General features: G+C 37.0%; 1 protein-coding gene across 1 annotated transcript in view; it reads left to right on the top strand.

Moving 5' to 3' along the window:
* CNTNAP2 (contactin associated protein 2) overlaps nt 1-23,911 on the top strand; it is a 1,162,302-nt gene that overhangs the window by 700,530 nt on the left and 437,861 nt on the right. The window contains exon 10 of the mRNA XM_035552545.2: nt 12,491-12,662. Within this exon, the coding sequence (XP_035408438.1) occupies nt 12,491-12,662 (172 nt within the window). The remainder of the gene's footprint in view (nt 1-12,490; nt 12,663-23,911) is intronic.

Here is a 23,911-nt window from a genome sequence, read left to right as displayed (position 1 = left end):
CCTCTTTTTTCAGTGATATCTATGATTTTAGCCGTATGAAAACCTATATGAAGTTGATGAAGTAGCTTAGATTATCTAACTCTCTAGTATCTCACTAAGAAGTGGCTAAATGTCACACTGTCTTTTCCTTTGTGTACATTCCATTATACACATTTGCTGGTTTTACTATTTTAGATACAAGATATGAAAAGCTGATCTTTCAGTTTCAACAAATTCAGAAGCTCAGTGCCACAGGCAGAGAAAATCATTGTGTTCATTCTACTTTGTCAAAAACTCCTGTTATTTCAATAACATGAATTGAATGGGTGTGTTCAGTGAACGAGGTAGCAACTCTGAATAGAAGTCAACTTGTGGCTTCTGTATACAATATAGCTGTCTCCCAAATTCTGCACTTCACCTTTTAGCAGTGTTCAGGTAGAGGTGAATCCCTCAGTTGCCAAGACAGTTTCTCCATCTTTTTGCAGAGCTTTCTTCACATGCCTATATTTCACAGACCGAGAAAAAAATAAAAATAAAAAAATCCACAGTTCTTGCATCCCTTGATTCAATTTCCACAAACACCTGCCAGGGAGTCAGTTCTCTTCCCTGAAGCCAGAAGGTCTGTTCATCCCAGAAAATGGAATTACAGTCCTGCACAAGGTTTTAATAAAGCCGCCACAGAGCTTTTGTCTGCATATCTACATCGTGTAGCTGGAAGAGTGGAGAAAGGCATCCCTCTTTTGCCAGCTGAATAGAAGTGCTTGTGGAGAATGTTCTCAGCTAAGTTTTTGCCTCTCTTCCTCACTGGCTCAAAGTAAATATTACTCTCTTCTGTGCTTGAGAGACAAAGAGCAACAGAAGGAGGAGGAGACACAGAGGTTAGATGTAATTTTTCTGTCTCCTTTTATCCTTTCCTCTCTCGTCCTCTTCCCATAGATGCATTCCACAATCCTTTTAACTATCAATGCATTATGCTGCTTAGAGTTCCAACTCTGTAGAAAAAAAAAAAAACTTCTAACATTTGGCACTTAACAAAAATACCCCGAAGTCTCACTCCAGCAGCCTGCAAGAAACATTATATGAATGAAGTAGGCATTAGGGCAAATCACATGATAATTGGTTGTCCTTTATTCCCAATAGACGTGACAGAGTATGTATATATGTTTGGAATTTAATGTCATTCACACATTCAAAGTGAAAGACAACTCTGTGTTTTATTGTTTTTGTATTTTTTTTTCTGTACAGATCTATTACAATAATTAATATTGTGTCAATGAAATATCATAGCTATACGAAAAAGGGAATTTCTGACTGAGCTCAAATGCAAAAATGAAACAACACAGCAAGCCAAAATAGGGATGGGCTACCCAAGAGTCACCCAAGAATGCAGGGATGGAAACCGGCAAGAAGCTCAGACAGAGTTGAAGCTAGCCAGGGATATTGAAGGCAGCAAAAAAGCTTCAGTAAGTATACTGGCAGCAAATGGAAATTAAGAAAAACGTAATCTCACTAGGACCTAGGGATAGGACACAGAAAAGACTGAGACACTTTGTACCTTCCTTTCTTTGGCCTTCCTTGGCAAAGTTTGCTTCCAGGCCTCCCAGGCCTCCGAAACTAGTGTCAGAACCCAAAGGGGTTAAGTATTGCCCACATCAGAAAAAGACTTGATAAGCCTAGAAAGACTGCACATGCAAATTGTGTGTTTAGAAGTTTGTTGTATCAGGTGGGCTGGATCCAAGAGTGCTGATGAAGCTGACTAATATTATTGTAAGGTTACTCTCAATCGTCTTTGAAAGATTATGGCAATTTAGGATGATACCTGAGATTGTCCTCTATGATAACATGATTAGCTCTATGGATGAGGCAAGAACAGTGGATGTATGCCTTGTCTTTAGAAAGGCCTTCAACACAGTCTGCCTGATATTTATGGCAATGATACATATAGCAAATTGGTGAAATATCATCTGGATAAATGAATGAGGGGAAAATTGACTGGATGCCAGGCTTAAATGGTGGTGACTAATAGTGTAAAGTCGAAGTGTTGCCCAGTTACTAGTAGTGCTCTTCAGGGGTTGATGCTGGGGCCAATACTCTTTAGTGTTTTCACAAACAAGCTGGGCAATGGGATGGAGTGCACCCTCAGCAATTTCTGGATGATAAGCTAGGGAGAGTGGTTGTGACTTAAAAGGCTGTAACAAGGCTGCTCTTCACCTGGATCTCAGCATACTGGAGAAATGAGCTGACAATGACCTTCACCAGGAATAGAATAAACCTGTGTCCAGTCTCATCAATAGAATAGAATATGCCCAATATTCTGTTGGACTTTATGGGATTTTATGGCCAATAGAAGGCATTGTCCAAACATCTGACAGGCATGGGGCATCAACCCCCCTCTAGGAAGCCTGTTCCAGTGTTTGGCCACCTTCAGAGTAAAGAAATTTTTCCTTATAGCAAATCTGAACCTCCCTTGGTGCAGCTTTGTGCAATTTCCGTTTGTCCTGTCATTGGCACCTACCTCTCCACTTCCCCTCCTCAGAAAATTCTGAGAGCAATGAGATCATCTCTCAGCCTTCTTTTCTGCAGAATAGGCAACCCAAATGTCGTCAGTCTCTCCTCACAGGACATGCCTTCCAACCTTTTTAGCAGATTTGCTAAGATACTTTTCAAGTATCTTAATATCCTTTTTATATTGTGAAACACAGAACTGCACCCAATATTCAAGGTGAGGCTGCACCAGTGATAATTACAGTGCGAGAATCACCTCTTTGAACTGTCTGGCTATGGTGTGTTTAATGCATCCTTAAATGCAATTTGCCCTCTAGTCTGCCAGGGCACACTGCTGACTCACAATGAGCCTACTGTCAACCAGTACCCCCAGATCCCTTTCTGCAGGGCAGAACATTTTAACAGTAACACTTAAAGTATACAAGTCTCAACTCAACAAAACACACAAGCACAGATATAACTCCATGTATGCAGAAGTTCAGTATAAAAGGCTTATTTTCTCAACTTGTTTATCTTCCTATCTCATAGCATCTTTAGGGTACCTAAAGAAAAAATTCAGTTCCAGATTGGTGTAATTTACTACAAAGTTATATATCATCATTATACAAATTGTCGGGTACACTCATAGAATCATAGAACATCACGAGTTGGAAGAGACCCTCAAGGATCATTGAGTCTAACTGCCTACACACAGGACCACCCCAAAATCAAACCATATGGCTAAGAGCATTGTCCAAACACTTCTTGAACTGGCAGGCTTGGTGCCATGACTGCTTCCCTGGGGAGCCTGTTCCATTGCCCGATCACCTTCTTGATGAAGAACCTTTTCCTAATACCCAATCTGAACCTCCCCTGATACAGCTTTATTCTGTTCCCTCGGGTCCTATCACTGGTCACCAGAGAGATTTTGATTGGCTAGTTTAAAAGAATGGTTGGGAGTTCAGCCACTCACCACCAAATGTTTTCATTCCAGTACCTTTGTTAACTGGACTGAAAAACAAATTGTTGATTAAAATATAAATCTCTTAGGTGGAAGTAAGTGGAAGTAAATCAAGTGAATCATTACCTGAATTGCTCCAACAAGTTCTGTAGACCTATTTTTGTTTGAAGTAAATTTATCTTAGTGATATTGTAGACAGGATTTTGTAGTATATAAAAATACAAAATAAATTGATAGAAGCAGCAATTAAGATTACAAAATGAATATCAACAGTGCAATCTCCTTATTGTACATCTCTTAAAAAAACAACTCATGAAGTTCAAAAAGGTTGAGTGTGAGGTCTTGCACCTGGGTCAGGGCAATCCCCAGTATTAGTACAGTCTGTATAATGAATTGACTGAGAGTAGCACTGCAGAGGGATTGTGGATACTGGTAGATTAAAAATTGGACATTAGCTGGCAATGTATGCTTGCAGCCCAGAAAGCCAGTTATATCCTGGGCGGTATCAAAATTAGTAAGGCTTGCAGGTTGAGGGAACTGATTCCCTTGTGAAACCTCACCTGAAATACTGTACCCAGCTCTGGGACCCCAGCGTAAGATAGACAGGGACCTGTTAGAGCAGGTTCAAAGGAGAGACACAAAATTATCAGAAGCCTGGAGAACTTCTATGAAAAGATGCTGAGAGAGTTGGGATTGTTCAGCCTGGAGAAGTGAAGGCTCAAGGCAGACCTTATTGTGACCTTAGAATACATAAAGAGGGCTTATAAGAAAGATAGAGGGACTTTTTACCAGGATCTAAAGTGACAGAACTAGGGGCAATGGTTTTAAAACTGAAATAGGGTAGGTCTAGATTAGATATAACATAAGGAAATTTTTCACAATGAGGATGGTAAGGCACAGAAACAGGTTACCCAGAGGAATTGTAGGTGCCCCATCCCAGGAAGTGTTTGAAATCAGGCTGGAGGGGGCTTTAAGCAACCTTAATTAAGGAAAGAGGTCTCTGTCCATGGACAGCGGGTAGGACTAAATGATCTTTACAGATCCCTTCCAACCAAAACCATTCTGTTTCTAAAGGCAGTAAATGATGATTATTTTATGCTACTTAGATCTCCTGAAGCATAGTTATACAAGCAGTCTCTAGACCCATTTTATCTTCTTGAAGGATTTTTGGTTGGAGTGGCAGTGAGTTTGAAAATCTAGTGTACGTTTATTCTGGGCTCTTTCTTATAAAATAGAAAGCCTATAAATAGAATGTATTACATGGGTAGTGTAACATTCAGATTTGCTGTAATTTGATCATTATGTGGTTTTCTGTATTTTCCATGATATCCAATAAAACAAGATCAAAATTGCAGTAAAGTGTTAGATTGACTTAATTTTGATGCCAAGACTGGTGATAAAGATCATACTTACTGCTTTGTTTCATGTCATAAAACTGAATCTCACTGTTGTAGCTCATATTTCTGTCATTTGAAGGAAAATTTTGCCTAAACAGGAATATGAGGACAGTTTTTAAGTTTTTATTTCAAAACAAATAAAGTTCCTGCTGATTTCCTATTTTAGGATTTCAGCCATGCATTGGAATTGGAAGTGTGTAAAAACTTACAAGATCAAGCTGTTTCTGCAGAAAAAGCAAAAAATGCAGCCTTTAACCACTTTAAAAATTGGTCTTTCCTCAGAGGAACTCTTGTTTATATAAGACCCAGTTTTCATCATGAGGCATTACTGGTTCATTTTAGCTTAAAGTAAGCTGCTTTTATAATATGAATTGGTAACCACTTGCATTGCTTCCTGTCAAAATAAGGTCTTTTGGAGTACATTTATGTTGTAAGAAAATAAATAAAATGTTCCTTTTCGTTCATTTTTTAGACATCGAGATAGCAAGATGATCCAGTTTTCCTATTATTTTGTGAAACAAACAAACAAACAACAACAACAACAACAAAATATAATTCCCATATCAGTAAATTCTGAATGCTCTTGGAATGCAATCAATGTCGTTCTCCATGCAGTTTATTGTATTTTTTTTGTATGACCCCAGATAAATACTGATGTTGTAAAACCAGTAGCGTGCACCATTGAGCCACCAACCAATACAAGGGAAGTACAATAGTGAGGCAAATAAAAGATGGAAAATTATCTATTGAGTAGATAACATCTTATTTCTGTTGTGATTTGGGCAAGTATTAATCTCTGTATTTTTAAGACTATTTTAATTAACATTTTCCATTATGTTCCTGCTTTTAACACACTGCAATACCTGACAGCAATATTTTATCTTCTTTCCCACAAGGCAAGAGTATTTTATTTCATCTCTCAAATATCTGGGCTAACATTTATCCCAGAGAACTTCAAAGAGAGCCATACAGGAGTAGAAGTCAATATATTTCATGCAGTCGTGAAGCAGGAAAAGACATCAGTCTAATCTTCTCCCTGTCTAAAGACAAAATCAGTAAAACCAGTCCCATGAGATACTTATGTTTGTTCTCCTCCACCACCAAGACATTGTTCATTTCCATCTTAGTGTTCATGGATATATGCTTAGATTTGTAACAATTAAGGTATCTCTTAGGGAAGTTAAGTCTGTAGCAGCAATTTTCAAATAACATTATACCTGGTTTGCAACAGGTCTTTTTTCACGGAGGAATTGTATCTTAGAACACTAATAGGTAGTTGGTTTTATGAATGTAGAAGTTTTTTTTAGATTACCAAGAATTATTACTATTCTATTGCAGTGTTATCTAAGCTAGGGTATGAAGTTGAGCTATTTAAATAAATATCAGCATTTAGGACATACCTTGTATTTATTAAGACGGAAACCATTCTGTGTGAATGAAAAACATGCGTGTGCTCTACTTAATTAGTTAATTAGCTCCCAGCTGTGATATAATACATGGATTTTTTGAAAAGTGTAGTCCCAGTGGCATGTGATCTGAGAACAGAGGTGAGCTATGTGCATACTTCCTCTTATCTGAGCTTGGGTACAGTCCACCAGACATTGAGATCTACATGAATCTTGCAGGAGATAGGTTTGAAAATAGCAGAGATGCCATATTTGTAGTTACCTCAGGGAAAAACAAACAATCAACAACAACAAAAGAGCACCTGTCCTTGTGCATTGGAAAGGAAAAGGAAAGGAAAAAGATGCTATAGTTAAAGGTGGGATACACCTCAGGACCCACTGCAGTTCATTTAAAACAAATGCAAACCTTGCAACCTGAAAGCTTGGGTTACAACCATGATAGTTCCCAACTGTAACTGGAAGGAAATGGTAACCATTACCATTACCATACATGTAACTGGAAGGAACTGGAAATGTTTAAATCATTTGAATTCCATGACCAGCAGTTGGGAAAAGTGTCTCAAAACAATTCTTCTAAAAAGTATACTGTTGTTCACTCTGAGGTCCACAGCAATCAGAGAGAAGCACTGAATCAACAAAGCCTAAAAAGAGGTGATTATACTGTAGTCTTATTCTTCCCTTTGTACTTTAGGTAACTCTGCCTGTGTGCCATTAGGGATAGTCTGCCTTTAGTTCTTTGCTCTTGTTTCTGCTTTGTCAGTGCCTTCACTACTGTATTTCCTCTACTTTTTTTTTTTTCTTTTTTTTTTCTTCTCTAACCTGTCATTCTAGCCAGGTAATACCTTTGTAAGAAAAAATAAAAATTGTGCAAGCTGTGTTGTGGCTTAAAGATAGTCTGTTCACAGCTAATTTCTCAGCTGCTACCTGAGTATCTTTTGGGCATTTTCTCATGTAGCATACTGCATTATCTGTCTGTTTCTTTCCTGAAGAACCAACTTATAAACAATACCAATATAATAACATGTTCGGACAGCCTTTTATGCTTTACATGACCTATATGTATGCCTAGGTCAAATAACCATAGCATTATTACAGATAAACCTTACGTGTACTCCAGGAAATATTCCTCTGGCACATGGTAGAGGAGAATTGTAATATTGAATTGGTATCGTTTGTATGATAGAGAGGTACTAGAAGCTACTTTGTAAAGACTTCAATCCCATTCAAATAGGCATTGAACCAGTATCAGTGTATAAAGTAAAATCTAACTGAGGGTTAAGGAATGACATTGTACAGAGAGATTGAAAAATCTCAATGCTTTTCTAGAACTAGTTCCAGTTAATAAGCAGACAGCTGGTGATAAAATATTTTTAGAGGAGATGGTCTGGCTCAGGATCAGATTTCCAGAGGAGACAAAACACATCAGGAGTCCAATAACAAGTAGAAAATGCTGGCCAAGTCTTAAGAGATCTGGTCAAACTTTTCCAACATAATATGAAAGACACGTACAGAGAATATTCTGTGAAATCCACCGGAGACTTCATTAATGCTAACCTGTTTTACCTGGAGGGCTTGGGTGCCCTGGGACTACTAGAAGTAAAACATCCTTTTGCCTCAAAATTTGGCACTAGCGAAGCATGCTTTTCTCTATATATACATACATTTGTTGTTGTTGTTGTTCTGTTTTAAGTTAGAAATTTAAATTAGATCAGGTTAAATCATGCCAGAGATTTCCTTTGTCACAAATTACCATTGCCATGCTGTTACAATTTGAATTTTCTCTTTAGTAGTCTAGTACAGTATTTCAGTCTTAGATCTCAGAAACAGATAGTGGCTAAGATGTTTAATGTTGTACTTTGACTATATGTTTATTCATCATTATACCATGAAACTGAATACATTCTACCTTAAGCTTCATTTCTTATAATTTCTTTGCTAGAATTTTTTAGGTAATTGGAAGATAGGCATAATAAATCTTGGCACTGGAAAACGAATACTGTTTTCCCTTTGTGGGTATTTTATTATATCAATTATCATTTGTTTATTTATTTTATTATAGTTATATAACATAGGAAATAGCATGAGTCAAATACCATGAGAAAACGGAATGATTCTTCTAACATGGAAAGTAGCACGAGTCAAAACTATAGATTTTTAAATTATGTTTTCAAGTTTGAATTAAGATTAGGAGCTGAATATAGACTTTCAGCTGTTTCATGTTTGGTATGTCAGAGTGAAGTCCTGGAAAAAAAATTCCTTGAACTCTGGGTAAAATTTATATTCAATCCATGTATGAACTTTACAGGATAATCTATCTCTTTGTGGGATGGAATGTGAAAAAAATAAACTGGTAAGATGCAGACTTCTTAGAAAAAAAAGCAGAAAGACATCAAAATTACAAGATAAGGCAGTCTACCTGAGTTTAAGGTATATTTGTAGTCCTAAGTATCAAAATTGTTTTGAATTGTCCAAATTGCACTTTATAAGCAGATTGGTAACGTATGTATTTTTCTTGTCAGCAAGAAAATCGATACAATGTTATCCAAATCATGCATCCGTTGCTTGGCCATTCCAGTGACAGCATTACTGTCAACCTTGCCTATGGAACTTCATTTAATTAAGATTTTATTCAATGTAGGAAAGATCAGGAAGTGAAGCATGTCTCTGTAATGGAAATCTTGAAGGAAAAAGCATTATCATATATTGAAATAATAAACCACAATGCATTAGATCATTTCCAGGTTTTAAATGAACCTTTGCTCCAAGTGACTCATATTGGAATTGTCTGAATTGTCTAAAGAATGTATCTGTATAGGTTCCACCAAAATTAATGGGCATTAGATTGTATACTTAATAGACTGAAACAATGTATCTATTACATATACAGTTAATCTACTTGCTTTCCCATGTGCCATCATTAACTTACAGTCGAAGCAAGATGTAAAAACAAAAATATAACAAGGTGTTCTCTTTACACAACAGTATATTAACTGTGTTCTGAAGAGTTTGTCTAAGCTATGACAACAATCTTAAAGCAGAAAAAAATGTTGTTAAAAAATGCTGTTTGTGAGAATGGAGAAAGCATGTGGTTGAAAAATAAAACATGAGTATTCTAGTCCCCATAGATAAGGAATTGTTTTCTGAAATTATCTCTTTGCTTTACCTATCTGTTATAGTAACAGTATATTTTTTACAAGCCTTGACACCCAATCAGCCTCACAATTTATGCAAGGTGATGTACAACATTAAATATTTATTATTATCTTATATTAAAATAATAGCATTATATTAATAGTATATTTAATATATTTAATATTATGTTATTATATTAATATTAATATATTAAAGTAAAAATAATAGTGATAATATAATCCTCTTCCAGGTCCTTACTATGACTAGAAACAGTAAGGGATGTAGCAAGGAGATGGGCAAATAAAGAGTTATGACTGAGCAAATTATACTCTTCATCCATTGATAGATATAGCAAAATTCATACTCCCAAACTGACTAGTGCTCAGTGTAGACCACTCCCCTGGGTAACAGATTGATTTATGCTGTTGTCAGGTTAGGAGCAGCTGCTTTCCAGTTTGAAGGTTCACCTAGTAGCAAAGCTGAGCATGTGTCCCAGAGAGCAATAACTGTGTGCTAAAGTAGTGTAGGTGAAGAAGTGATGCTTCTGATGCTCTGAAGCTGAGACTCACCATGTTGAAATGCCTCTGTGGACAGTCCTCAAATGCTATCAAATGTTAGTAGTAAATTGTTGAATCCAATCATACATTCCCAGCTTAATTATTTGGATCATACTCTTTTTGATGTGATAACAGTGAATTATGGCTCTAAGCTTGGAGCTTATTTTGTAGTTAGTGCTTGAAGAGCGGTGGATAATCGTCCATTACATTCAGATGTACCTCTACAATTCCTTGACTTTGCTGGGTTTACATTAAAGTTACTAAGTGCAGGTTTTACATCAGTGTTGGTAACCTTGGATTTAATATTTACAAAAAAGGACTTGTGGAAGTGCTTTGAACAAGAAGATGACATACAGGCTTCCTGCCAAGAAGGGTAATTCTACTTACATAGCGTAATTCTAGTGACAGTTTAAAATAAATAAATAAATAAATATTATAATGAAAGAGTGATCTGTTTAAATGTAAATGGAGAAAGCACATGATGGAATCATGCAAACATAGTACCTTCACTCACCAAACAGCAAAGGATGAACTTTCAATTTTCTGTCTCTCTGTTCTGTTTTCTGTAAAGCCTCAGAATAATTGAGATTAATTGATTTAATCAGTCACTGGAAAGAACAAATTAAAAAAATAGGAGGCAGGTTTCTGAAGTTCCCATCTTCTTTTCCTCAGATAAGTCATTAGCAAATGCTCATGTTGGGAAGAAAGTATAAATCCTGTCCTTATAACGTGATTTTTCTGTCAATCCAAATTAACAATTCTCAGACATTGGGATTAGAGTAATTTTGGTGGAAGACAGATGGTCTGATGAGCATATTGTGCACTACCTCGCCAAATGGGAGTCAACCCTACCTAGCCAACCCTAGGAGCTTTGTCTTCTCCATATGACATGTATTAGTGGGAGTGGATTATTTATCTTTCTTATAGTAGTTTATGGCTCCCTGTGATAGTGTTGTAATTTTGCTCCTACGGGGTTTTGCACAATTTCTTGAAATACCTGTCAGAGCTACCTTTTAGCATGGTCACTGCTTAATGACCATAACATCCCTGATTAATCCTGTGGTGCCACCAGTGAACTCTGAAGTGAGTCAGGGAAATTTAGGAGTTATCAGCAGTAGTATTAGCTGATGGGTAAGACTGTTTTAGAAAATTTCAGTCACTGTTATTAGTTATATAGATGTGCTGGTAAAGATTTTCAGTCAAAATGTGTCTTGAGTAAATGTTGGGGTAGACTTACAGATATATATGTTTTTGTTGTTGTTTTCAGTAATAGTTGCCATATTAAGCAGCATCTTCCAACAACCCCCAGTTGCTTGTTTCTGCCCTCTATTCATTGCCCTCTTCATTATGGCAATCCAATGCTTTTTGTGGCACTTTGTAAACTGTATTCTTGAGCAGAATTTAAAATGATGCTCATTCCTTCTACTTCCTGCTGTTGTTATCAGATTGTTTTTAACCTGGATCATTTCCAGAATCTGTTATTCTCCTGTCTTCACATACAGCTGTTTCCATGCTATTAAAGAAGGTGGTAAAGCATTGGTTTGGGTATGAAAGCAAGAGAATGAATATGAGCTGTATAATTTGTCTTAGCTACCAAAATAAATGTGTGTGAAATTTATACCTTTGTCAAGAACTGCATGGCTAGTCATGTTCCTAGCTGAAGTCTGCAAAACCATTACACATTTTTCAGTCTTTTTAGCTTCTTTACTAACAAATTGTTGATAGCCCATCTCTCCTCTTTCCTGCTCTCTTCTTAAACACTGTTTAAATGATTTTCTTGTGGCTTTTTCAGGGAGTCCATTGTTAAAGATTTATATGTAGTGGATAAGGCACTCAATTGTCTTACCTAGGACACTTTTCTCAGGTAAACTGTCACATTCATTTCTGAAGGGCATTAAGTTAAACAATTACATGCAAATATCTTGTCCCCCTGAGTTTTACCCTGAGTTAAGACTTTAATTCATTCTTATCTCTTATAAACCATCTTCATAGAGATGAGCAAATGAGAGCATTCAGAACAAAAATGAAAACACTACACAATGTCTTCAGATTTCTCAGAAGTAGGCCTGGAGATGGGAATTTAGGGCTAGTTTTAAGTTTGCAGGAAGTTCCCAGCAGAAGTATTTATTTTACAGTTAGCTTTGCTCTAGAGAAAGCCAAACTGGAAAGTCACTTTATGGAATACATGCCATAAAAACATCTGAGAAAAGGGAATGTGGTCTCTGAAGTATAGCAAGAAGATTAATTCCTCTTCAATTCCCTTAGTCTATTTATAAAGAGAGAAGTAACAAGAAACAGTAATAGGGGGCTGGAGTAGATGAAAAGTAGCAGAAGGATTCTAACCTGTGCACAAAAAATAATGAAAGAATCATCAACTGTACTGTATAAATTCTTGCAGGTAGTTCCAATGACTTAAATCAATAACATTGCAATGCAATTGAATAACTGTGTAATATTTCCTTACCCACTTTTTTTTTTTTTTCTTATCTAGGAAACATATTTTGTTGTGAAAAAATACTGGCTTGATTAACATTATGTGAAGTTAATAATGCTATTTCTTCTGCTGCTCTCCAGGGTTTCCTATGCAGATGAATGACTCGGATCACTCGTTATTTCAGCATTCATTTCAAGGATGCATGCAGTTTATTCATGTGGATGACCAGCTGGTGGATTTGCAAGCAGTAGAGCAAGGCAAGCTAGGAAGCTTTGCCAACGTAACCATTGACATGTGTGCAATTATTGACAGGTAAGTTGCAGAGACATCACTGATACTCTGATACACTGATACACCTCCTGCATGTTCCAAAATTATACAGTGTTATACAAAAGGTATTTCTGACACTGCCAATGATAGTCTCAGTGCAGTCCCACCATTTTAGCAGTGGGTGTCATGCTTGGAGATAACGGCTTTAGGTTGTGAACGTACAGTGGAAGGCATACCTCCAGTATCCACCCTCTGAGGCAGAGGAAGAGGTGAAAAGCTATTGTAAGTGAAATTCAGTGCAGAGGTCAATAATATGGCTGCCTTGAATAGAGAAAGCTGTCTGAATAGATACACACTTTATCAGTTTCTTAGATGTCTATTACAGCAATCTTTTTGCAACTGGAAGCTGTGCTTTCCAGCTTTAGTGACTTCTGCTACCACTGAATTCCTCAGAGAACTAAAATAGGTGTACATGTTTGCAAAATTATGCATTTAATAGAGGCATGAACTTGATAAAAATAATGCTTGGTTTTGTCCATGTCGTCCCCACCCCCCACCCCCCTTCCCGAGAAGAGTAATTTAGAAAGAATTCAGCAATTAAGAAATTATCAGTTTATACAATGGTAGGCTTTTTCTTTGGGGCTTACCTATTCAACCTGTGTTGATTTTTATTGCTCCTGATTGTCAGTGTCTTGTTCTTTGGTAAATAAATAAATAAGTAAAGTTAAAAATATTAGGAAAGACACAGAAGGAGCAAGTGGCACAGTTCCCAAATGCTGGCAGCTTGGCTTCTCATGAAAATTACCTAAGTTTTAAACCAATTGCAAGTCTGCTGGGAGGTTGAAAATGGCTTTTTAAAATTCTGCTTTGAAATAAGCAAAGATTATGAGACCATAGAATCTTAAAATAGTTCAGGTTATAAGACACATCTGGAGTTCATGTTCTCCAACCTTTGCTAAAAGTGAGGCCAACTTCGAAGCTTTATTAGGTTGCCAAGGGTCATGTCCAGTCACATTCTGAATATCTCCAGCTATGAAGATTCCACAAACTGTGACTGGATATTGTCAGCAAATGCCATGACCATGAAAAATCCCCTACTCCTTCTCACTTCCCAGAGTTTTCATTGCTGAGCATGATGTTATATGGTATGGAATCTCTCCTTCATCAGTTTGGGTCAGCCGTCCTGGCTGTTTCTCCTCCCAAAATCTTGCCCATCCCCAGTGTACTGACACTGGGGAACAGTGTTACAGGGGTGTGTGGAATCATAGAATCATTCAGGTTGGAAAAAACCTCCAAGATCATCTGCTCCAACCATCTCCCTATGACTGGTATCACCCACTAAACCATGTCCCTAAGCACCATGTCCAACCTTTCCTTAAACACCCCCAGGGACGATGACTCCACCACCTCACTGGGCAACCTGTTCCAATGCCTAACCACTCTTTCTGAGAAGAAATTTATCCTAATTTCCAACACGAACCTCCCGTGGTGCAACTTGAGGCTACTCCCTCTTGTCCTGTTGGCCTTCTTGGCCATCTGGGCACACTGCCAGCTCATGTTCAGGCAAGCATCAACCAACACCTCCAGATCCTTTTCCTCTGCACAGCTTTCCACCCACTCTGCCCCCAGCCTGTAGCGTTGCATGGGGTTGTTGTGCCCCAAGTGCAGGACCCAGCACTTAGCCATGTTGAACCTCGTTCCATTGGCCTCTGACAATTGATCCAACCTGTCCAGGTCCCTCTGCAAGGCCTTTCTACCCTCCAGCAGATCAACACTTCCCCCCACCTTAATGTTGTCTACAGACTTAACGAAGGTGCACTCAATTCCTTCATCCTAATCATCAACAAAGACATTAAAGAGGATAGGCCCTAACACCAACCCCTGGGGAATGCCACTGGTAACCAGTTGCCAAACCGCCAAAGCAGTATAAAGAGATGGATGAGAAATTTTACAAGTAGCTGGCAGAAGTCATGCAATCTCCAGCACTTGTTCTCATGGGGGACTTCAACTTCCCGGATATATGCTGGAAATACAATGCAGCCCTGAGGAAGCAGTCTAGGAGGCTTCTGGAGTGCATGGAAGACAGCTTCCTGACTCAGCTGGATAGTGAGCCTACTAAAGGGGGTGCCCTGCTAGACCTCCTGTTTACGAACAGAGAAGGACTGGTGGGAGATGTGGTGGTTGGCACTGCCTTGGGCAGAGTGACCATGAAATGGTAGAGTTCTCTATTCTTGGAGAGAAAGCCTTGATGCTACGCAAGCCTTGTTAAGCAACAGCGAAAATACTAGTGTATTGCAAACACTCTTTTAGCCACAGCTACAGAACACAGCTCCATATAGGTTGCTAAGAGGAAAGTTAACTTTATAACTTCATCCCACTGAGACCCAGTAAACAATTTTAGTAATATCAGTGTTAAGGATTGTGCATTGTGGAGTAGCAGTAACTTGTTCTGTCATGTCAGGCCATGTTAGACTGTTGCTTCTCCTGGATAAGTTGAGAGTTGAAGTCATAGCAAAAAGGAGAAGTAAGTGAAGGACTGCTGTCACAGGGAAAAATTTGCTCTGTCTCCTACCAATACTACTGATACTAGAAAGGCCCTCTGTTGTTAGAATTTGTTAGTTTGGATTGGTTAGTTTTATTTTGAATGTTTTTGGAAATGAAAAAAAAAAGAAAAAGTTGGGAGATATATCTGATTAAGTCTCTGCTCTTCCCTATCTAAGCTTATGTGACAGTTTGTATTGATCCCACTTATGCCAGTGTCTATCAGAAGTAATTCCATTATCTGAACTTAATCAGAATTAGGCTTTTATAATGTATTACAATGTAATTACAATTAATTCATAATGTAAGTTAATTAGAACCAAACCAATACAATGCATTTTTGAAAAATAGAACTTAAAGCTTCCTAAATGCCAAGCAATTTACTTTTGAAGTGAACTTCATGTAGAAATTGCTATTTATAAGATACATATTTACTTATATAATAAATTTAAATATTTTATATAATACAATACTACATGCTGTATATTATATGAAACACATTACAATGTATTGAACTATTAATGTATTTTATATATTTAATATGCATTTTATATTGGATTTATTTTATATGGCAAAAATTTTTGTTTTATTATACACTATAATACAACATAATTTTAGATATGTGTTTATTAAATAAGAAGAGATATTTTCACTCTTCCTCTCTCTTCTGCCACTTTGGACCCTGATATTGCCCTTTGTATATATTAAATACATCATGTATAAAAATACATAATCTATATATAATTGTATATAAATAATAAACACATGAATTATAACAAATTTATTTATATAAACTCTATAAAGTAAAAGTATATGTCTTACATGTGTGCTTTCTAAGCACTGTGTTGCAAGCAGAGTAACAATTGTATAATCATTGGAAATTAGAATAGCATACTAATATTTTTTTTAAGATTGAGAAGCCATCTAGTTTGTTGTTCTCCCATGATTAAATTTAATTCTTTGTAGTTTGCACTTTCAAATAAACACTTCTACTAAGAAGTAATAATGTCAGGCTTTTAGATCTGACTGGATTTTCATGGCTGTCTTAGTGAGATCTGCAAATAAGATTTTACAAGCACTTCTGGCACAATATGTCACTACGTATAACATTTCTATATTTGGCCAAGCACCATGTGTGCTATATATTAGTTTAATTTCATTTCCTTTGAAACAGGAGGACACTTGTGCCCGTGATACTGGGATCCTCTGGCTTTATTTTTTACTTGTTTCACTCTGAATCATAAAGGCTTCGGTCTTCATCAACATGGAAATTGCTTTCACAGCCACACTTCAGTGAAGAACCCCACTGGGCAAAAAGATAAGCTGTCACACTGAATTATTCTTACTGCATACTTCAGCCATTTGGTTGGAGGAAAAAATGTGAAGTTGTGAATGATGGCATTTTTCATCATTAGCCAGAATGGATAGCAAGGAGGGAACAATTTTCTCTGTAAGGACATGCTGAAAGGTACTCAGTGTGGCGAGTTCTTGTGTCACATCAGCCTGGAGGTAACTGCTCCTAGTCCCACATTCTGCCAGCTGAATGCCCACACCATTGCAGTTAAGTTCCAGTATTTTAAAGACATTAGAAGAACAGTCACATCAGTGTTACACTTATACTTGGGAAATAGATACACTAAAATGTGTCTTTTTTTTTTTTTCCTTCAATCTTTCCTTCCTCACCTAGGCATTTTGTTATTGCATCTAGACCCACAAATTGAGATCATATTAACAGGGAACACCAAAGCTAAGGAACATTCTCTTTTTACAGATGGTCAAAGAGTGTAAGTAAGTGCATATAATGTCATGACACACAGGTATATATAGTTAGTAATTACAGGCAGTTAAAATACTACCGAGAATAAATAATCATCCCTGCTTTTGTATCTTAATTAACTTTAATTGTATTAGCAATGGAATTTGTATTGTTGTCACAGTGATCAACATGCTGTACTGCTTGTGAAAGCACAGGTCCCTGTACACCTCCTTTACTTACCATTAACAAACTGAGTTGTTGTTACAGTCCAGATGGTACAGTTGTACTTCAGGATTTTAGCACAGGACATTGAACAGGAATTATTATTCACAACTAATTTATCCCAGCAGCCTCAGAGAATTCTTAAGCTTGCCTGACTTGGTTGTGGCTAAAATTATGGGGTTTTATCGCAGGATCATGATGAGAAGACACTAAAATGATTTCAAAATATAGTGTCCAATCTGTTGCCGTAGATTATGCAGAACATATGCCAACTTTAAAGAAAATCTGTCAGTGTACCATACGATGCGAAATAACAGAAATGGAAAAACAAGTTCAGTACCAAGAATTTTCATGTAGGTGCTTCCAGTGTTGTATGAATGTGTGAACTGTGTGATTCACTCTGTATCACAATGAGATGAATTAGATGCAGATTTTCTGTAAATTCACATTAAGGAATTAATGTAAGTAACCAGATATGTGGCAGTACATTTCTGGATGATTATTGCTCACCTGCTGTGGTGATACACTCTGTATGACAGAATGCCAGCATTCTGCTCTAATCCCTTACAGACATGTTTTCTATACTATGTGATTGCTAGTCAAAATTTGAAATAATTCCTTTAAGTAACAAAGCACAGCAAGCATACTAGTGCATAAAAATGGCCACAATGGAATTGTCAGCAAAACAGGGATTCGTGGGGGAATTAAAAATGATCATTTCAAATAGTCTTAAAATTCTTCATTTCTGATTATTTACTTGGGCTTTAAGCTTCTGCCCTTCCTCAATATTCTCCCACTCTCTCTGCCAGTTCAGTGGTGAAGTGATCAGTGAGGAATAAGACAGACATCTTTCTGTAGTAATCTGTGTAAGAACCAGATGTTATACCAATGTCTAGACTTGCAGCCAAACCTGCTTTACAGGTGAGCTGTTCCCAAGGCAATTTCACAAAAAGGAAATAAAGTAGGACTGGAGAAGAGCTGAAACCATGGCTCCAGCCTGCCTTCCCAGCAGAAGACCTTCCTGGTCATATGGTTGGAAGCTCCTTCCTATGCATATCCTCTCCCTCTTCCTACTTCTCTTTGGAAGTTTACAAACTTCTGATGTGGAAATGCTTTCTCACGTAGAAATTATGTGGAAAGATTAAAGCTTTTAACAAGGCTTTTAACAAGAGAATTTCAAATGCATCTACTTCATGACCCATCTCATTCCAGAAAGATAGGTGATGGCTCAAGTGACAATGCCACCCAAATATCACAGTGTGAGAACTGTCATATTATTTTACACAGGTCAGTAGGTATCTGGAAGGTTACTGGCTCTACAGAAACAGACACAAAATAGGAGTGGTTTAATTACCTTTCTTTTGACAGTATATCTTAGTTTTCCTCAATTTCTTTTTTTTTTTTTTTTACTGTATGCAGCACTTTGGTATACTCAACAAACTGGTTGGACCTTCTAGTTGTCCTTAGACAGACAGGAGTTTCTCAAGAGAGCATAATATGCGGATTTTTAAAATAATCTTTTGGGCTTGGCTTACAGGCTAGTCATACGAGCTGGTTTTATCACTTCAAATCAATCATACTTAGGGATTAAGGTTTTTTTTCACAGATTTAGGATTCATCATTATCACAATCAGTCTGAGGATAGGTCAGTGGAATACATTTAAGTCTTACCTGCTTAAATGAGAAAAAGTGTTAATTTAAGAATCTGGAACAGAAGGAAAAATCATTGACCTACAACAGTTACTAGTTCTAAAATAAAGCAGACAGGTAGACATGATGCATTGCCTGTTTAAGTAAATGTGGAATGTGTATTAACTCTGTGGAATAAGGTGTGAAAAGAGCAATGTTTTAATAATGTTTCCCTGCTTGGGTTGATTTCTCTTGTTTTTTCCTGAGCCTGCCAAACAAGCTGTATGGAATGGTCTTTGAACAAGGACAACCACATCCACTTTAACCTTTGACTAGAGCGTATAGTGATGAAACTGCCATTGGCCTGTGTTTGAAAGAGGAATGAAGGCAAGAAATATACATTTCATGTTAAATAAGATAATCACAAGAGCTGTGTGAAGAGCAATTTCCTCTTCCATAAAGCTTTATGAGATTAAAAAAAAATAAAAAATTATTGCAATAAGAAGTAATCCGTGATCTTTTATATCTTTCTTGTAAGAAATAAAACACATTGATCAGCACATCCTAGAACAGGCTAAGGACATCTTGGAAGTAAAAGATGAACTTGAATGCACTTGAAGAAGGCACAGAACAAGGGCATTTGGGGAACTGAAAAGGATATTTTCAGGACTAGAGAAGATAAAGGAAGGAAAATAAGAAGTTTTCAGTTTCTTAGAGATGAACAGTAAAGCAAGAAATAACGTATGTGCAGAAAGCCAACATGTGAAGTGGATACAAGTGCTCCTCTACAGAACAGATAGAGAACAGAAAGAAGTAGAAAGAGAAATAAGATATTTACTTTCTTTTCTGCAGCTCTCTGTGAGGACTATAATCACTGTAGAACTAGGACTATAATCCCCTTCAAATTCTGGATGATGGAGCTTAAAATCTCCAAGACAAAACGATGCTGATTAGATAATGGAGGCTCCCACATGAAAAGCAGCAACAAGGGATAGAGTAGGACTGTAGGGACAGAAGGATTCATAGCATGTGAGGTTCCTTGCGCGGAACAGTATGACTAATGACCCGGTCTATTAAATAACTTAATAGTGTAATCAGCTGCTCAGTTACCAAATTAGAATAGTTTGAACTGCAAATGGTTTGAACACTTGCTATAATTATGCCTTTGTTATGTTTTTATGTGCATGCTGTGTTTTTTCTTTTTTTTTTTTCCTTTATTCTCTTTAACTTATATTCCACAAGTCACAATCCTCAATAGCATTCAGATCAGAACCTTTTAAGTAACTGTGTGGCTTATACATTATCTTGCAGCTGGATGCCTAAACATTTGGAAATAGCCCAAATCCTCAGTTGTTCTTTGTTTTGTATTTAATCATAGATAAAATCTCCAGAGAGAGGGGGGGGGGAAACAAACAAACAACAACAACAAAAAACTTCTTTTTAACTCTAATGAATATTAATCAATCTTTATATTATGAAAAATGTATGCTAATGAAATAATTTTTTAGAGGAAGTAGATTATTTGTCCATGATAAATGCCTGTTCTTACTAAAACAAAAGCTAAGCCTTAGCATTAGGTAAAGGCTTTGTTAACACTTAGGCATATTACTGAAGAAGAAAGGGAGGCTGTAAAACAGATTTCTGGACAACCTGATCTAATGCTTACTATTTTTTTGAGTGGTCAAAGGTAGCTCTAGATGGAGATGATAGAGGGCAAACCTGATGAGAAAAGACAAATTATAGGCCAAATGTTTGATTAGGTTACATGGAAAAGTGAGCTGTGCAAGACTAAGTGCAAGCTGAGCTCTTTACTTAACCTTCCCCCTCACAAACATTTGATTCCACAAACACCTTTTTTTCATGGACCTCCCTGTTCAAAAAAAAAAAATATATATATATATACACATACATATTTCCCTCTCTATATACATATTTCTCTCTCCTTTGCCGTGTGCAGGTCCCATACTTATATGAAAAATATACACTGATTCTTACAGAGGCTTTTTAGATCCCAGAACATGTTAACACATGTATGTGTGTTAACAAAAAGGAGCTCAATTTAAAAGCTCTTGTTGGTGCAATTCAGACAGAGAATAAAAGATTGATGCTAATCCTGGGCTGAGTCAAGGGAGTGGTAGATGGTTCTTCCACTTGGAAAATCTAGAGCCATTACTTTGGAAATCCTACCCAGGGCAGGATCATTATGATCTAACAGCTCTTCCTGGATCTCTCCAGGTAGTTGTACACAGAAGGAGACTGAATCATCACTATCATTGATAATCATAATTATCATTATCATGCCTGGAAGGAGAAGTGCATGATCATGCATTCTCATCCCATGCACATCATAGATATTGCAATCACTGAGCTGACACACGAGACCGTCCAATTGATTCAGAAGCATTTGAGATTGCCTGCTGATCAAACCCACTTACGCTTCTTCATTCATAACAACTCCTGTTCAACTTACCCGTAGGCATGGCTGGGCAAACTTTACTGTCTACCCCTTGCAGCTTCAAATCTGACAACCTGCTTCAGTCTGCATGGCTGTAAGTCAATGCATCGCCCAGACACACTCTGAGTGCTCTGCATTGTGGATTTATCTGTACACGAGAGAGAAGTGGTTACTCTCACAGGCACACACACCTACATTTAGTAATCTGGTAAAATCAGAAGGGCAAGGATTTGAAAAAAAGTTCCTCAACAGTGGCAGAGTTTTAAAATCTCATTTAAATGATATTAAAAGCTGTTTTGGCAGAACCTCTGCTTTTTTTTTTTTTTTGCCATCTGCTAACACATCACTGGTATGGGAGCAGTTTAATGAAATGGAATAATCTATAATTTATAAAGGTCATAACCAAAAGCTCTGTGTGGGAATTCATTTCTTCTTTTCTCTTAAATACAGTACTTTACTCAGGGGACTTGCTTGTATGTGCAGCTCGTGCTACATTTATGCTTAATCATTATTTTATTTTTATTTTCCTGTGGGAAAGATGTAAGCACTGAGCAAACATCTACAAAGCGCTCTCTTTGACATGAAATTTACACTCTCACAAGACTACATGGTAAATACTGAATTGATCCCATAAAAATACCTTTGAAACATTAACTCCCTAGTTACTCAACTCAGTTTTGAAGCCAAATTGCTTTGATGACGCTATCAAATAGTTCATCAATTAGCACTTCTCATCAGCTCATAACTCAAAAAGATTGTGTTATGCAGATAGCTTATTTTTTAGGTGATTAAGACATCCTTCTGTTGAATGAACAGAATTCAACAGAATTCTTCATGATTATCCATCATTATATGATCATTCTCAAAAGTAAACAAAAATGGGTTGTCATCTGACCAAGGAAAAAAATCAGGGTGTTGCTTCAAGGACTGTTCATGTTACTATTGTTTTCAGCTTTCAGATAAGACCAGAGTCGTGCCACTCTCTCACTTTCATTTATGAATATAAAATAATGGGTTTCTCAAATATGAATATGATTCCTTCTACTTTAAATATTTTTCAGACTAGAAGCAAAATAGTTGTTGACATTGTTTATATATTTATATGCACAGGTCCGATTATGACCAGTTATAAGAATGAAAGTCTAACTTTGTACTTTGATATGAAACCATGATTCAACCAGTTCCTTAGAAGTATGTGCAATTAAAACAGAAGGGCAACCAGTCCTGGTGGATTACTGGAATTTCTCCAGATCCATTACAAGGGATGTTGTTAAGACCATATAATAACCATTCAATAATCTGGCAGTAGCTTTCTGTAGTAATAATTTTTACCAAATGCCTCGTTTAGTATAAATGCTAGGTCCATCTCTTGTTCATACAGGCGAGCAATAAAATCTTCAGAGTAAGTAGTTGCAAAAAACACTGATAGAAATAAGGACACCTAGCTATTTGTGGATGAAGTTCGACTTTAGCAGAAATTGGCTTGCTGTAGAGTTCCTGCTGGAATTAAATTCCTTTTTTTTTTTTTCTCTCCAGGAATAATTATCATTTTTAAAATAGCTTATTGAAATCTCTTTTTCATTCAGACTATTTGCACTGTTTACGCTGTAAAGAAATTGAGTTATAAGTTTAATAGACTAGAAGTAGTTTTGAAATAGGTTGATCTTTAAAGCTTGGAAAAATAACAGTAATAACTCTGAAATCACTGGAAATATATAATAATAATAACAATAACATCTAGATACGTGCTTCAGGCTTAATATGGTTCTGCATCTCTTCTTCTTCCTTTTCTCAAAAAGAAGGACTTATGCTGTTATTTCTGAATTTCTGTTGGTAGTGAGTCTTTGCTAGTGATTAGCCTCTTTCAAAAATTAATGTCTATCCACTGAGAAAATCTTATTCCATGTTAAATCTTACAGTTCTCCCAGACACTGATTTCACAGATCTTTTCCAGGACAATAAAGTACTACTTGACAACAAAGGAAAGGTGATCAACTTGCTATCAGTATACTTGGCTGCATTAGGCAAAGTATCACCAGCAGGTCAAGAGAGGTGATCCTTCAACTCTACTCAGTTTTTATGAGGCTGCACCTGGTGTACTGTTCCCAGTTCTAGGAGAAGAGAAGACTCAGGGGGGATCTTATTATCTTATTATCTTAACACCTCAGGGGAGGTTGCAAAGAAGACAGGGCCAGGCTCTTTTCAGTGGTGCCCAGTGACAGCACAAGAAGCAGTGAACACAATATGAAAAAGGATGTTCTGTCTAAACATCAGGAAGCACTTCTTTAGTGCTGGTGACTGAGCACTGACGCAGGTTGCCCTTAAGAGATTGTGGAGTCTCCCTCTTTGGAGACCTTCAAAAGCCACCTGGACATGGTGATAACCACTAACTATTCTGTGATTCTTTCAAATCCATTTCTGCTACTAGCACACTGAAGGTAACAGAATCATCTTACCTGTTTTATGCTTTTCTGTAGCCAGCAATATTAAGATTTCTAAGTACGTCAAAATTTCTGACGTGCTTATCATTGTATCCTCCTGTAAGGCAAGAAGCGAAAGACCTAAACAGATTTATTCATTAGATGATATTCAGTGAAGCAGAGGCCAGTAGAAGTGCAATTGTTCAGCACCTCTGAAATTCCACCTACATCCCTAATTGTTCAAGCGAGGGTCTGAGTGTGGTCTTCA

This window comes from Cygnus atratus, chromosome 2 (genome assembly GCF_013377495.2).
Source record: "Cygnus atratus isolate AKBS03 ecotype Queensland, Australia chromosome 2, CAtr_DNAZoo_HiC_assembly, whole genome shotgun sequence".
NCBI classification, from domain to species: domain Eukaryota; kingdom Metazoa; phylum Chordata; class Aves; order Anseriformes; family Anatidae; genus Cygnus; species Cygnus atratus.
The sequence above is the reverse complement of the archived record's forward strand: the minus strand, read 5'-3'. Positions and strand labels throughout refer to the sequence as shown.